Source organism: Bos taurus, chromosome 6, assembly GCF_002263795.3.
Source record: "Bos taurus isolate L1 Dominette 01449 registration number 42190680 breed Hereford chromosome 6, ARS-UCD2.0, whole genome shotgun sequence".
Taxonomy (NCBI): domain Eukaryota; kingdom Metazoa; phylum Chordata; class Mammalia; order Artiodactyla; family Bovidae; genus Bos; species Bos taurus.
Genome location: NC_037333.1, coordinates 84,690,368 through 84,708,284, shown reverse-complemented (window position 1 = coordinate 84,708,284; position 17,917 = coordinate 84,690,368). Strand labels below are relative to the sequence as shown.

The following is a 17,917-nucleotide window of genomic DNA, read 5'->3' as shown; positions in this document are numbered from 1 at the left end:
AATATTTCACCACCAGATTATTGTGCAATACAATATCTTTACCAAAGAGGATGAAATCTTGTAAAATAAGAACTTTCCTTTACTATAGCAAAGGAAACAATCACTTTAAGAGTTGTACTAAAAGTATTCAGGATGTAATTTTTTGTGACAGCACACTTGAAAACAGTAGGAAAAAAAGGATAAAACACAAGTTGATTTTAAACATAGTCAGAGACTTTTTGGGCAATGAGGATGAGATAAATTGGAATTTCAGAAGGTGTGACTCTACTACAGAAGGCTGAGGATCATTGCCTAAGTTTCTTAAACTTACTAGAAGCACAGGCTTAGCTCAAGATGAAAGACTCCATTGACAGAGAGAAAGCAACAGGCTTTTGGTTTTGCTCCATACTTATATCTGTGCTTACTTCTTCATATTCTGACTCTTGTGTCCTCTTCAGGGTAAAAGGCCAAATGATACATAAGCTGGGTTGCAAAGGCTCAGTATTGGTCTTCAAGAATTTACTTAGAAAATTAGGTGGAGAAATATCTTCCATTTACCATATCAGATTGTTTTCCCTCTATTATCCTTCATTTTTATTCAGGAAAACCTACCACACTATGTGAGATTATGGGGAAAGCTGACATGTGGTTGTTTCGAAGTTACTGGGATTTTGAATTTCCTCAGCCCTATTTACCTAATACTGAATTTGTTGGAGGACTGCACTGCAAGCCTGCAAAGCCCCTACCTAAGGTAATTAAACATGCTTATTATTTTCCTATAGGAGTGTTTATCTCTTAAATGATTTCTAGTTAACTATTATTAAGATTTGATCTGCAAACTGAGAATACAGAATAGAATTTAACGGTCATTATTTTCTTAGGCTATACACTACAGTCAAAAGGTGAATACCATTATTTTGGATTATGTATTATCTGATTGAAGTAGTGCTCAATATTTTCTTGTTCAAAGTCCAATCACTATTCATGAAAATCTATTTTATATACATTTTAAAATATTTTCTAGTATCTCAAGAATACCATGCTATAATTGAAAATAAAGATAACATTATATTTTAAGTCAAGTCATCTGTAAATATAGTGTAATGGGTAATTTTATGTATTAATTTCCCTGGCTAGGTACTCAGCTATTTAGACAAACATTTTTCTGGAAGTTACTGAAAGGCTATTTTCAGATGACATTAACTTTTAAATATGTGAACCTTGAGTAAACAAATTACTCTTCATTATGTGGATAAGCCTCATCCTATTAGTTGAAGATGTGAATATAACAAAAGACTGAATTCTGCCAGTAGGTAGCCTTCAGACTTGAATTACAGCAGTGGCTCTTCTCTGAGTCTCCAGCCTAATGGGCTGTTCTGCACATTAAACTTGCCAGCCTCCATAACCATGTGAGAAATCCCTGAAAATAAATCTCTTACCTGGCTTTCCATTTTAAGTCTCACGTATTTTTTCTTGTCTTATTTAATTAACTTAGTTTTGCTAGTATTTAAATATAGGATGAAAAGATTTCTTTTTATTTCAGTATGATTGAATATGCTGTTTTTATTTTTAACTCAAAATTATATATTTCTACTATATTCCTATAATCCTCAGAGTATGTTTTATAGGTATTTCTGCATTACTTGTCTGGTCAGGAGTTACTTGGCTACCTCATTCCTGATTGTGTTTGTGGAAGCTTATATAAAAAACAAATATAACCAAAATAAAAGAAAATTGAAAGTTAGAAAACAGGGAAAATTTAATATACCAAAATCGTGTCATTGTGCTGACCATGATTCAGCAGAAAAATGAAATATAATCTTATTATCTTCTAAGACTAAATATAAAGTGCAGCACCAGAACTATTTAGCTTAAAGGTAGAAATTTGCTCTGCCACCTACTGTTGTGTAGGCTTGGACAATTACTTAACCTTACTGAGATATGCAAATGTATACATATCTCATAAAATTACCATATATGTAAGCTAAATGATACATGTCAAGAGTTCAGCAAATGGCAGAAGATAACAGGCAGTCAATAATTTGCAAACACAAACATGCAGGCACAGAAACATACATACCTGAAATATGCTTTACTAAATGAGCCTTTAGTAAAAATAATTTTTAATTTGTTTAATAAGAAATGATTTCAGGTCATCTCTTTACAGTCAAATCATTAACATGTGAAAGTACAGAATTGTTCTAATTATTCAGACACATTGAGAAAAAAGTGTGACATCTGTTATAACTGTAAGCTTTATATTACAAACACTGTTTTCTTCATAGGAATTAGAAGAGTTTGTTCAAAGCTCTGGAAAAGATGGAGTCGTGGTGTTTACTCTGGGGTCAATGATCAAAAACCTCTCAGAAGAAAAGTCTAATATGATTGCATCAGCCCTTGCCCAGATTCCACAGAAGGTCAGATAATATTTTTTTCAGGGACAGTTGTTTTAAAACTTCTATAAAAGTATACTTTTAAGGCATAGAAAAGGCTATTGATATTGGTAATGTCAATTTAAGTGAACTCCAAACAAAAAGTATAAATGTTAAAAGGGGATATTTGATTGCTACCTTGCTTTAAAACTGGCATTATTCACAGGAAAATCTATTACAGTATTTTCCTTAAATAACGAGCTAAAACTTAATCATTTGCTATTGTTAAATGATCAGTCAGCTTTGTGTATATGTTTTAAGGCATCCATGTAATCTAACTTTTTTTTGGATGTTCTTATATTTTCTTTAAATCTGAAGCATATAAACAAGTTGCAAATAACATGACAGAGAGTAAAGGAAAAGATAATGAAAATAATAGGCTCGATTCACAGAATGTCTTGGGACTATACTTCCTTATGATTTATTTTTTTGAACATGAGTCCTTGTTGAACCTGAAACCAAGAGCTTAGATTCTAAAAATAATCCTAAATATAAATATTCTTCTAATAATCCTAGAAAATTAATCCTAAAAATGATCCTAAATAGCAACCCTAAATAATGATTCTTTTTTAAATTTATTCATTTTTTAATTGAAGGATAATTGCTTTACAGAATTTTGCTGTTTTCTGTCAAACCTCAACATGAATCAGCCATAGGTATACATATGTTTCTTTCCTCTTGAACCTCCCTTCCATCTCCCTCCCCATCCTACTTCTCTGGTTGATACAGAGCCCCATCTTGAGTTCACTGAGACATACAGCAAATTCCCACTGGCTATCTATTTTACAGCCTTCCCTGATAGCTTACCTGGTAAAGAATCTGTCTGCAAGACAGGAGACCCCGGCTGGATTCCTGGGTCGGGAATATCCTCTGGAGAAGGGATAGGCTACCCACTCCAGTATTCTTGGGCTTTCCTTGTGGGTCAGCTCGTGAAGAATCCCCCTACAATGCAGCAGAACTGGGTATGATCTTTGGGTTGGGAAGATTCCCTGGAGAAGGGAACAGCCACCCACTCCAAAATTCTGGCCTGGAGAATTCCATGGACTATACCCATGGAGTCGCAAAGAGTCAGAAACAACTGAGCAACTTTCACTTCACTTCTTCACTTCATCTATTTTACATATGGTAATGTAAGTTTCCATGTTACTCTCTCCATATATCTCATCCTCTCGTCTCCTCTCCCCATGTCCATAAGTCTGTTCTCTATGTCTGTTTCTCCATTGCTGCCCTGCAAATAAATTCTTTGATACCATCTTTCTAGATTCCATATATATACATTAGTATACAATATTTATCTTTCTCTCTCTGACTTACTTCACTCTGTATAATAGGCTCTAGTTTCATCCACCTCATTAGAACTGACTCAAATGAGTTCCTTTTTTATGGCTGAGTAATATCGTATTATGTATATGTAGCACAATTTATTTATCCATTCATCTGTCAATGGTCATCTAGGTTGCTTCCATGTTCTAGCTATTGTAAATAGTACTGCAATGAATATTTGGATAAATGTGTCTTTTTCAGTTTTGGTTTCTTCAGGGCTCATAGCTCAGTTGATAAATCATCTGCCTGCAATGCAGGAGACTCGAGGTTCGTTTCCTGGGTCAGGAAGATCCCCTAGAGAAGGAAACAGCAACCCACTCCAGTATTCTTGTCTGGAGAATCCCATCGACAGAGGAGCCTGGCAGGCACAGTCCATGGGATTGCAAGAGTTGGACACAATTTAGCAACTTAAAACACAACACATGGTGATTTTATTTCTAGTTTTTAAAAGAATCTCCATACTGTCTTCCATAGTGGCTTTATCAGTTTACATTCCCACCAACAGTACAAAAGGTTTCCTTTTCCTCCACACTCTCTCCAGCATTTATTGTTTGTATACATTTTGACAATGGCCATTCTGACAGATGTGAGGTGATATCTCAATGTAGTTTTGATTTGCATTTCTCTAATAATGAGTGATGTTGAGCATCTTTTCATGTGTTTGTTAGCCATCTGTATGTCTTCTTTGGAGAAATGTCAGTTTAGGTCTTTTTCACAATTTTTTTTATTGAGTTGTTTGTTTTTTGGTTTTGAGTTGTATGAGCTGCTTGTATATTTTGGAAGCTAATCCTCTGTCAGTTGTATCATTTGCTATTATTTTCTCCCATTCTGAGGGCTGTCTTTTCACCTTGTTTATAGCTTCTTTGCTGTGCAAAAGCTTTTAAGCTTAACCAGGTCTCACTTGTCTACTTTTATTTTTATTTCCATTACTCTAGGGGGTGAACCATAGAAGATCTTGCCTTGATTTATGTCAGTGAGTGCTCTGTGTATGTTTTCTTCTTAGAGTTTTATAGTTTTTGGTCTTATATTTAGCTCTTTAATACATTTTGAGTTTATCTTTATTTATGGTGTTAGGAATTGTTCTAAATTCATTCTTTTACATGTAGCTGTCCAATTTTCCCAGCAACACTTATTGAAAAGACTGTCTTTGCCCCACTGTATATTCTTGCCTCCTTTGTAAAAAATAAGGTACCCATAGGTGCATCGGTTTATTTCTGGGCTTTCTATCTTGTTCCATTGGCCCATATTTCTGTTTTTGTGCCAGTACCATACTGTCTTAATGACTGTAACTTTGTACTATAATCTGAAATCAGGAAGCTTGATTCCTCGAGCTCCATTCTTCTTTCTCAAGACTGCTTTGGGTATTTGAGGTCTTTTGTGTTTCCATATGAATTGTGATTTTTTTTTATTCTAGTTCTGTGAAAAATGCCACTGGTAATATGATAAGGATTGCATTGAATCTGTAGATTGCATTTGGTTGTATATTCATTTTCACAATATTGATTCTTCCTATCCAGGAGTATGGATAATCTCTCCATCTGTTTATATCATCTTTGATTTCTTTCATCAACATCTTATAATTTTCTGTGTGTAGTTCTTTTTTCTCCTTCAGTTTAGTTCAGTTGCTCAGTTGTGTCCGACTCTTTGTGACCCCATGAATTGCAGCACACCAGGCCTCCCTGTCCATCACCAACTCCTGGAGTTCACCCAAACTCATGTCCATCGAGCCAGTGATGCCATCCAGCCATCTCATCCTCTGTCATCCCCTTCTCCTCCTGCCCCCAATCCCTCCCAGCATTAGAGTCTTTTCTACTGAGTCAACTCTTCGCATGAGGTGGCCAAAGTATTGGAGTTTCAGCTTCAGCATCAGTCCTTCCAATGAACATCCAGGACTGATCTCCTTTAGAATGGACTGGTTGGATCTCCTTGCAGTCCAAGGTTAGGTAGGTCTATTCCTAGACACTTAATTCTTTTTGTTGCAATGGTGAATGGGGTTGATTCCTTAATTTCTTTTTCTGATTTTTCATTGCTAGTATATAGGGATGTGAGTGTTTTCTGTGTATTGATTTTGTATCCTGAGACTTTGCTAAATTCGCTGATAAGTTTTAGTAATTTTCTGATTGTATCTTTAGTAGAGTTTTCTATGTGTACTATCATGTCATCTGCAAACAGTGAGAGCTTTATTTCTTCTTTTCCAATCTGGATTCCTTTTGCTTCTTTTTCTTCTCTGCTTGTTGTAGCTAGAACTTCTAAAACTATGTTGAATAATAGTGATGAGAGTGGACACCCTTGTCTTGTTCCTGATCTTAGGAGGAATGCTTTCAGTTTTTCACCATTTTGAATAATGTTTGGTATGGGCTTATCATATATGCCCACTAATCAATAATAATTCTTAAATAGTTAAAACTTTAATAATATAGTAAAAGATTTATAAGTATACTTTATAATATTCCAGCTATATACTTTTTAATTTTTTCCTAGTTTTAGTTAAAACAGGCCTTTACAACAATTATGACAATTCTTATATTTATATCCAAATTACTTTAAAAAAATTGCTTTGTAGGAGTAATACCCATTTAAACATTTAACCTAAAAGACATCATCATAAAAGTATTGAATTTCCAGGAACCAAAAACTGTCTCTCCAAAACTATGTTGATTAAAAATGGCGAGAGGGAACGTCCTTGTCTTGTTCCTGGTCTTAGAAGAAGTGCTTTCAGTTTTAATCATTGAGAGTAATGTTTGCTATAGGTTTGTCATGAAAGTGAAAGTCATTCAGTTATGTCTAAATCTTTGCAAACCATGGGTATAGTCCATGGAATTCTCTAGGCCAGAACACTGGAGTGGGTAGCCTTTCCCTTCTCCAGGGGATCTTCCCAACCCAGTGATCTAACCCAGGTCTCCTGCATTGCAGGCATATTCTTTACGAGCTGAGCCACAAGGGAAGCCCAAGAATACTGGAGTGGGTAGTCTATCCCTTCTCCAGCAGATCTTCCCAACCCAGGAATGGAACTGGGGTGTCTCCCATCACAGGTGGATTCTTTGCCAACTCAGCTATCAGGGAAGCCCTGGGTTTGTCAAATACGGTCTTTATTAAGCTGAGGTAGCATTCCTCTATGCCCACATTCTACAGTTTTTATCATAAATGAGTGTTGAATTTTGTCAAAAGATTTTTCTGCATCAGTTAAGATGATCATATGGTTTTACTCTTCAGTTTGTTAATGTGGTGGTGGTGGTGGTGGTTTAGTCATTAAGTCGTGTCCAACTCCCGTGACCCCATGACTGTAGCTTGCCAGGCTTTTCTGTCCATGGGATTCTCCAGGCAAGAATACTGGAGTGGGTTGCCATTTCTTTCTCCAGGGGATCTTCCTGACCCAGGAATTGAACCTGGGTTTCCTGCATTGCAGGCAGATTCTTTACTGACTGAAAGATTCTTTACCAACTGTTAATGTGGTGTATCACATCAATTGATTTGTGTATACTGAACAATCCTTGCATCTCTGGAATAAATCCCACTTGATTACGGTGTATGATCCTTTGTATGCATTGTTGGATTCAGTTTGCTAGTATTTTGTTAAAGATTTTTGCATCTATGTTCATCAGTGATATTGGCCTGTAATATTCTTTTTTTGTGATATCTCTATTTTTGGTATCAGGGTGATAATGGCCTCATATAATGAGCTTCACAACGTTGCTTCCTCTGCAATTTTTTGAAAGAGTTTCAGGAAAATAGGTGTTGATTCTTCTCTAAATTTTGACAGAATTAGCCTGTAAAGCTATTGGGTTCTGTTCATTTGTTTGTTGGAACATTTTAAATCACAGTTTCAATCTTAGTACTTGTGATTGGTTTGTTTATATTTTCTGTTTCTTCCCAGTTCAGTTTTGGGAGACTGTACTTTTCTAAGAATTTGTCCATATCTTTCAAGTTGTCTTTTAAAGGCATACAGTTGCTTCTAGTAGTCCCTTATGATCCTTTGTATTTCTGTATTGTGCATTGTAACTTCTTTTTTATTTCTCATTTTATTGATTTGAGCCCTTTCCCTTTGTTGCTTTATGAATTTGGCTAAAATTTTATTAATTTTGCTTATTTCTCAAAGAACCAGATTTTAGTTTCATTGATCTTTGCTACTGTTTTCTTTGTCTCTATTTCATTTATTCCTGCTTTGATCATTATGACTTCTTTCATTCTACTAACTTTGGTTTTGTGTATTCTTTCTCTAGCTGCCTCAGGTGGAAGGGTAGGTTATTTATTTTAGTTTTTTCTTATTACTTAAATTAAGATTGTATTATTAAAAACTTCCCTTCTTAGAACTTCTTTTGCTGTGTCCCTTATGTTTTGGATATTGCATTTTTGTTGTTATTTGTCTTTAGATTAATTTTTTTTTAATTTCCTGTTTTATTTCTTCAGTGATATGCTGGTTGTTTAGTAACATTGTTTAGCCTCCATGTGTTTGTGTTATTTTAATTTTTTCCCCCTGTTTTCCCCCTGGTTTCTAATCTCATAGTGTTGTGATCAGAAAAAGATGTTTGATACAATTTCAATTTTCTTAAATTTACCAATATTTGCTTTGTGACCCAACGTGTGATTAATCCTGGAGAATGCTCTGTGTGCACTTGAGAAGAAACAGTATTCTGCTGCTTTCAGATGGAATGTCTTATAAATATCAGTTAAATCTATCTGATCTAATATGTCATTTAAGACTTGTGTTTTCTTATTCATTTTCTGTCTGGAAGATCTGCCCATTGGTGTAAGTGCCCCCACTATTATTATGTTACTATTGATTTCCCTTTTTATGGCTGTTAGCATTTACTTTATATAGTGAGGCTCTCCGAGGTTGGGTTCATATACTTTAAAAACTGTTATATCTTCTTCTTAGATTGATCCCTTGATCATTATGTAGTGTCCTTCCTTTTCTCTTGTAGCAATCTTTATCTTAAGCCTATTTTGTGTGATATAAGTATTACTGCCTCTATTTTCTTTTACTTTCCATTTGCTTGGAATATCTTTTTCCATCTCTTCACTTTCAATCTGTATATGTCCCTAGGTCTAAACTAGGTTTCTTGAGACAGCATATATATGAGTCTGGTTTTCTTTATCAATTATCAGTCTATGTCTTTTGGTTAGAGCATTTAATCCATTTGCATTTAAGAGAATTATCAATATGTATGCTCCTGTTGCCATTTTCTTAATTGTTTGGGGTTTGTTTCCACAGATTTTTTTCTTCCCTTTCTTTCTTCCCATCTTCTCTTGTGGCTGGATGACCATATTTTGCTTTGTGTTTTGATTGCTGTTTCTCTTTTATGTGTGAATCTATTGCAGATTCTGCTTTGCATTTCCCATAAGATTTTGATATAGCAGTCTCTCTCTATATATACAAGGGTCTTCCCTGATAGCTCAGTTGGTAAAAGTCTGCCTCCAATGCAGGAGACCCCACTTCTATTCCTGGGTCTGGAAGATCCACTGGAGAAGGAATAGGCTACCCGCTCCAGCATTCTTGGCTTCCCTTGTGCCTCAGATGGTAAAGAATCCACGTGAGAGACTGGGTTCAATCCAGTGGGTTGGGAAGATCCCCTGGAGAAGAGAAAGGTTGGCCACTCCAGTATTCTGGCCTAGAGAATTCCATGGACTTGGAATATACTTGGAATATACCCTTGGGGTCTCAAAGAGTCAGACACGACTGAACAACTTTCACTTTCACATATAAACAAGGTTGTTTTAAGTTGTTGATCTTTTACTTTCAAATATCATTTCAAAAATGCATTTCCAGTCTCCTACATCTGTAATCACTTGTCACAGTTGCTGGTTTCAGTATCATATTTGTGTGTGGATGTTATCCTGTCTTTACTGTGTGTTTTCCTTACTAGGTACCTTTACCATTTGAGGTTTTCTTATTTGTAGTTGTCACCTCAACTTTTTCTACTATCCAGAGAAGTTCATTTAGGAAGTACTAACCATGGCAGTTAGAGTGAAAAAATAAAAAGGAATTCAAGTTAGAAAAGAAGAAATAAAGCTCTCACTATTTGCAGAAGACATGATACTATACATTGAAAGTTCTAAATATGCTACCAGAAAACTGCTAGAGCTCAAGAATGAAGTTGGTAAAGTTGCAGGATACAAAATCAATACACAGAAATCTCTTTCATTCCTATGTACTTAACAACAAAGACCAGAAAGAAAAATTAAGAAAACAGTCTCATTTACTATCACATCAAAAAGAAAATATACCTATGAGTAAACCTAACAAAGGAGGCAAAGGACCTATACTCAGAAAACTATGAGACATTGATGAAAGAAATCAAAGATAACACAAACAGATGGAGAGATTTACTATATTCCTGGTTTGGAAGAATCAATATTGTGAAAATGGCTATAATATCCAAAGCAATCTACAGATTTAATACAATCCCTATCAAATTACCAATGGCATTTTTCACAGAATTAGAATAGAAAAAAATATGTACAATTTGTACGGAGACACAAAACCCCCCAAATAGCCAAAGTGATCTTCAGAAAGAAAAATGGAGTAGGAGGAATCAGGCTTCCCAATTTCAGACTGTACTACAAAGCTACAGTAATAAAGAGAATATAGTACTGGCACAAAAAACAAAAAACAAACAAACAAACAAAAAACAGAAATATAGATCAATGAAACAGGAAAGAAACTCCTGAAATAAACTCACACATCTATGGCCAAATAATCTATGACAAAGGAGGCAAGAATATACAGTGGAAAAAAAAGACAGTCTCCTCAATAAGTGGTGCTGGGAAAACTGGATAGCTACATTTAAAGGAATAAAATCAGAATACTCCCTAAGACTATACATAAATTTGAACTCAAAATGGATTAAAGACCTAGATGTAACACCAAATACTATTAAACTCTCAGAGGAAAAAATAGACAGAATACTCTCTGACATAAAACTCAATGAGATATTTTTGATCCACCACTTAGAGTAATGGAAATAAAAACAAAACAAACAAATGGGACCTAATTAAGCTTAAAAGCTTTTGCAGGCAAAGGAAACCATAAACAAAATGGAGACAACCATCAGAATTGGAAAAAAAAATTACAAATGAAGGAATTAATCTCTAAAATATACAACCAGGTCATGCAGCTCAATATATAATTAAAATTTTTTAAATGTGGAAGATCTAACTAGATATTTCTCTCAAGGAGACATAAGATGGCCAACAAACACATGAAAATTAGGACAGCATCACTAATTATTAGAGAAATAGAAATCAAAACTGTAATGGGGTATCATCACACACTGAAAAGAGTGACCATCATCAAAAAATCTTCATACAGTAAATGCTGGAGAGGGTGAAGAGAAAGGGGAACCCTCTTACAATATTGGTGATAATGTCCCAGAGGGATGGTACGGGGAGGGAGGAGGGAGGGAGGCTCAGGATGGGGAACACGTGTATACCTGTGGCGGATTCATGTTGATGTGTGGCAAAACAAATACAATATTGTAAAGTAATTAACCTCCAATTAAAATAAATAAATGTAAAAAAATATTGATGATAATGTAAATTGGTACAGCCACTATGGTGAGCAGTATGGAGATCCCTTAAAAAACTAAAAATAGGGCTACCAAATGATCCAACAATCCCATTCTTGGGCTTATATCTGGAGAAAACCATAATTCAGAAAGACACATGCACCACAGTGTTCAATAGCAGCACAGTTTACAATAGTCAGGACATGAAATCAACCTAAACGTCCATCGACAAAGGAATGGGTGAAGAAGATGTGGTACATATATACAATGGAATACTCAGTAATAGAAAGGAACAAAATAATGCCATTTGCACGAATGTGAATGTACCTAGAGATTGTCACACTGAATGAAATTAGTCAGACAGTGAAAGACTGAGAGCATTTGATATCACTTATATGTGGAATCTAAAGAATGTGTACAAATGAAACTTATTTGCAAAACAGAAATAAAGTTATAGATACAGAAAGCAAACTTATGATTACCAGACGGATGGGGGGATAAATTGGGAGAATGGAATTAACATGTACACAATGCTTTATATAAAATAGATAAAAAGAATTACTGTAGAGCACAGGGAATGCTACTCAATACTCTGTAATGAATTATACAGGAAAAAATCTAATAAAGGTGAATATATGCACATGTATAACTGAATCACCTTGCTGTACATGTGAAACTAACACAATATTTAAAACCAACTATACTCCAATACAAATTTTTTTAAAAAAGAAGCCGTCTGAAGTAACCATATTGGAACTCTGAGTACTTGCAACTTGAAGGGTAAAGCCAGACTGGTAAACTATAGTTAATTTGGTCATTTCAGCCCTTTAGCACAGTACCAGCTTCAAAACCTCCATTATCCAACCTGCTGGCAGTCAGCATGCCTGTGTACCTGGTATAATTTACTGGCATCATGATGGGCAATGAAGGCCTTATTCTTCACATATTGGGGTTCTTTACCCTATTGATGATTAGTGCCCTTGATCACTGAGCTGTAGTCGCACATATTGGCCACAATTATTTCAAATCCCATTATCAGAAGCTTATATGTTTTAACCTTTATGATACAGTATAATTAGAATAAACATAAATCTAGAGATTAATGCAATGGGTTAGATGTTTGGAAAATTTGACACATTTAAGAAGATTCAGTTATTCAGGTCCACTTATTAGACACCATCCTTCAAATGGTGAATGATTTCTGAAAGTAGAGGCTTAAACTTGTTATAAGTTTGACCATAAGCATAACCATAAGCATAAACATGCTTAATGCATATGCTTAATAACCATAAGCATAAATGGTTATTTTAGATGTTGAGTTCATACATAGGAGGGGACTATTATGATCCATGAAAAATCAGAACAAGTCTATTTAAAAAAAAGAAAAAAAAAAAAAACAGAACAAATGACAGAATTCAGGCTCAAAGGACTTACTTGCTTACTGAGTTAAGATTATGGGCTTAGAGTCATATAGAGCATGTTTCAATCCTGGCTTTGGTACAAGAAAATTAGATAAACTCTAACTTGAAGTTTTCCTCGTATATAAAATGTGTAAATAATGCCTCCCTCATAGACTTGTTATGGAGAATAAAAAGAGACAACATATGAATGTACTTACCCCAGTGTCTAACAATCACCAGTCAATAGCTGAGATTATTGTTATTGTAAAAATATCTTCCTGTAAACTTCCCTGGCAGTTTATACCAGGGAGTATGAGTTACATCCCTGGTTGGGAACTAAGATCCTGCGTGCCTCAAGGTATAGCTAAAAAAAAAAAAAAAAAAAAAATTAAAGTCCAACTCATTTGGAGAAAAAAAAAATCAGCACTATTTTTTAAAATTATGTCCCTTTTTTCCTTCATTTGAGAATCAGACATTAAAGAATTAGGCTATTAAAAAAAAAAACTCACATACAGTGAAATTTAGAAAGCTTTATTCATATCCAGGGAAAGAATCAGGTTCATAAAAGTCCTGAAAAGACCTTAAAGTCCTAAGGCTTTAACCATAGCCTGATTCCTGGAAAAGATAAATTCTTCAACAATCAAAAAAAAAAGAAAATTAGACACTAAGAAGAAGGGTGAATCTGATTTCTGGAATTAGTACATTATAAAAATCAAAAGTACAGTCTTCAACAAATACGGCAAGATAAAAAATTAGATAAAATATGTTTCAATCAAAGGAACAAAATTAATTGAGAGAAACTATTCCTGAGGAAGCCTGGATTTTGCAATTACTGGAAAAAAGCCTTTAAAACCACTGTCTTAAAGATGCACAGAGAGCCAAAGAAAGAGAACAATAAAGAGAAGGAAATGAAGTAGAAATGAAGTAAAATACTGATAAAGGGGGAAATTGAAAGAACAAAAAAAATTCTGGAGCTAAAAATTACAATAATTAAAATGAAAAATTCACATCAGTGGTTCCAAATCAGACATGACCATGCAGAAGTATCAGCAAACTTGAAGAAAGGATAATTGAAATTATCAAATTGGAGGACTCAAAAGAAAAACAAATGAAGAAAAATGAACCCTAAAACAACAGTGGGACACCACCCTATGAATGAGCATAAAAATTGTGGGACTTCTAGGAAAAGAGAAATGGGTAGAAAGGATATTAAAGAAATAATGGCATGAAATATTTTAATGAAAGACATCGTGAATCTAAAAATTCAAGAAGTTAGAGAACTTCAAGTAGAATAAAATCAAAGACATCTATACAAAAAAAAAAGTAAAATCAAGCTGTCAAAAGTCAAAGACAATGAGGAAATCCTGAAAGAAACTAGATGGAAGTGCTGTGCTTAGTCACTCAGTCGTGTCCAACTCTTTGTGACCTCATGAACTGTAGCCTGCTAGGCTCCTCTGTTCCTGTGGATTCTCCAGGCAAGAATACCATGCCATGCCTTCCTCCAAGGGATCTTCCCAACCCAGGGATCGAATCCAAGTCTCCCACATTACAGGCAGATTCTTTACCATCTGAGCCAACAGGGAAGCCCAGGCAGAAGTAATTCATCCCTAAGATGATCAGCAAATTTCTCATCAGAAACTCTGGAATCCAGAAGGCAGTAGATTGATAAATTCCAACTGCTGAAAGGGAAAAAAAAAAAAAAAAAAAGCATTAACTGAGAATTTTATTTGGCAAAATTTCCTTCAAAGGTGAGGTAGAAATTAAGACATTACCAGAAAAACAAAAGTTGGGGTACCTCATTACCACTTCTGCACTTTGCCAATAAAAAAATGCAAACGGGACTCTTTTTGGCTGAAAGGAAAAGATGCTGGAAAGTAACACAAACCACATGAATAAATAAATAGCTTCAGTAAAGGTAAAAACAAAAGTAATTTTAAATGCTGGTATCATTCTAATTTTGGTTGTGAGTGAAAGTCACTCAGTTGTGTCCGACTCTTAGCGACCCCATAGACTATCCATGGAACTCTTCAGACCATAATACTTGAGTGGGTAGCACTTCTCCAGGGGATCTTCCCAACTCAGGAATCAAACCCAGGTCTCCCACAGTGCAGGCGGATTCTTTACCAGCTGAGCCACAAGGGAAGCCCTCTCACCTGCCAGATGGTGGTCAAAAAAAGTATTAAAAGAAAAAGGCAAACAGGACAAAGCAAACATCATTGTTTTTCCTGCACTTTTGGTTGTAAGTCCAATTTTTTTAAATGTTCTCAATACTTTTTAAGAATACATTAAAATGATTATTAATTTATATAATTAGGAACACTGATTAAATATGTAATTTATGACATCAATTACAGAAAGGCTTGGATGGAGATGTTAAGGAGCAGAGTTTTTGTATGATTTGAAGTTAAGAATAAATAGGTCAAAGAATAAATCCCAAGAACAATTAAAAATAGTTTTTAAATTAATGAAACAGAAGAGATTGAAACAAGAGATGCAGAGGAAGCAGGGATAATAGGGAAATTTATAGGTAAACGTGCTTATGTTTAGGATGAAGAAGGACCTAAAATCAATAACCTAATATTATATCTTAAAGAACTACAAAAAGAAGTCAAACTATATTCAAAGTTGGTAGAAGGAAATAACGAAGATTAGTGCAGAGATAAAAAAAAGTTAAAATAGTAAATCAATAAAACTGAAAGCTAGTTCATTGAAATGATCAGCAAAATTATCAAAACATTAGCTAAACTGGAAAAAGGGGAAAAAAAGAATAAATGAAAATAATTAAAGTCAGAAATGAACCTAGAGAGATTACTAATGGTTTTATAGATATGAAAAGGATTATAAGAAACTATGAGAGAAGTGCAGCCAGGATGGCAGAGTAGGAAGACCCTGAGCTCACTTCTTCCCTCTGGCATACCAAAGAGCAATAATTTATTGCTCTCATTAACTATTAATGAGGATAACCAGAAGACTAGCAGAGAAGACCTTGAATCCACATGCAAAGGAAGCAAACTGAATGGTCACCTTATGACATACACAAAAAATCAAGTCAAAAATCTATCAGAGACTTTAGAAGTAAAATGACAGCACTTTTACAAGAAAATCCTAAGGGAAAATTTCACCACAGTGGATTCTGCTTTCATAGGTAAGACACCAAATGCAAAAGCAGAAAGAAAAAATATATAAATTAGACTTCTTTGAATTAAGAACTTTGTGCATCAAAAGATACTATTAAGAAAGTGAGATAAAATATGCAGATTGTGAGAAAATCTTTTCAAATTATGTATCTGATAAAGAATGAAGGTGCACAATACATAAAACACTGCTACAACTCAATAACAATGACAACAACAACAAAAATCTAGCTGAAATATGAAAAAGTACTTGAGTAGACTTCTACAAAGAAGATACAAATAGTCAAAAGTATATGAAAAGAAGCTCATTTATCATTATGGAAATGCAAATCAAAGGCATATAGAAATAACACTTCACTCTTTAAGATAGCTATTATCAGAAAAGAAAAATAAAAGGAAAATAACAAGTGTTGATGAGAAGTGGTAACAAGTTGGTAAGTTGGTAACAAGTGTTGGTGAGAAGAAAATAACAAGTGTTGGTTCTCTACCAACAAGTGTTCATAGAGAAATGGAACTTGGTGTACTGCTACTAGGAGTGAAAAATGATGCATCTGTCGTGGAAAATTTTCCTATGATTTCTTGCAAATTTAAACATAGGATCATATGACTTAGAAATTTTAATTTTGGCCCATATATTGAAAGGAATTGAAACCAGGGATTAAAACAGATATTTGCACATCAATAATCATACCCATTTTAATGTAAAGTTCCAAAGAATAACAAGGAGAGATAAGAAAGTCTGCCTCAGTGATCAGTACAAAGAAATAGAGGAAAACAATAGAATGGGAAAGTCTAGAGATCACTTCAAGAAAATTAGAGATACCAAGAAAACATTTCACGCTAAGATGGGTACAATAAAAGACAGAAATGGCATGGACCTAACAGAAGCAGAAGATATTAAGAAGAGGTGGCAAATACACAGAAAAACTGTACGAAAAAGATATTCATGACCCAGATAATCGTGAGGTGTGATCACCAACCTAGAGCCAGACATTCTGGAATGTGAAGTCAAGTGGGCCTTAGGAAACATCACTACAAACAAAGCTACTGGCAGTTATGGAATTCTGGTTGAGCTATTTAAATCCTAAAAGATGATGCTGTGAAAGTGCTGCACTCAATATGCCAGAAAATTTGGAAAACACAGCAGAGGCAACAGGACTGGAAAAGGTCAGTTTTCATTCCAATCCCAAAGAAAGGCAATGCCAAAGAATGCTCAAACTACCGCACAATTGCACTCATCTCACACGCTAAGAGAGTAATGCTCAAAATTCTCCAAGCCAGACTTCAACAGTATGTGAACTGTGAACTTCCAGATGTTCAAGCTGGTTTTAGAAAAGGCAGAGGAACCAGAGATGAAATTGCCAACATCCTTTGGATCACTGAAAAAGCAAGAGAATTCCAGAAAAACATTTATTTCTGCTTTTTGACTATGCCAAAGCCTTTGATTGTGTTTAGTTCAGTTCAGTCGCTCAGTAGTGTCCAACTCTTTGTGACCCCATGGACCACAGCACACCAGGCCTCCCTGTCCAGCACCAACTCTCAGAGTCCACCCAAACCCATGTCCATCGAGTTGGTGATGCCATCCAACATTCTCTTCCTCTGTCATTCCCTTCTCCTTCTGCCCTCAATCTTTCCCAGCATCAGGGTCTTTTCAAATGAGTCAGCTCTTCTCATCAGGTGGCCAAAGTATTGGCGTTTCAGTTTCAACATCAGTCCTTCCAATAAATACCCAGGACTGATCTCCTTTAGGATGGATGGGTTGGATCTCCTTGCAGTCCAAGGGACTCTCAAGAGTCTTCTCCAACACCGCAGTTTATTGTGATCCACACAGTCAAAGGCTTTGGCATAGTCAATAAAGCAGAAATAGATGTTTTTTTCAGGAACTCTCTTGGTTGTGTGCATCACCACAAACTCTGGAAAACACTTAGATGGGAATACCAAACCACCTGACTGACCTCCTGAGAGTGTGTATGCAGGTCAGGAAGCAACGGTTAGAACTGGACATGAAACAACAGACTTCTTCCAAAAAAGAAAAGGAATACATCAAGGCTGTATATTGTCACCCTACTTATTTAACTTATATGCAGAGTACATCATGAGAAATGGTGGGCTGGAGGAAGCACAAGCTGGAATCAAGATTGCTG

At 35.2% G+C, this 17,917-nt stretch overlaps 1 protein-coding gene across 1 annotated transcript in view; it reads left to right on the top strand.

Moving 5' to 3' along the window:
* MGC152010 (UDP glucuronosyltransferase 2 family) overlaps positions 1–17,917 on the top strand; it is a 38,736-nt gene that overhangs the window by 4,614 nt on the left and 16,205 nt on the right. Inside the window, 2 exon segments of the mRNA NM_001075724.1 lie at positions 582–730; positions 2,265–2,396. Coding sequence (NP_001069192.1) covers positions 582–730; positions 2,265–2,396 — 281 coding nt within the window.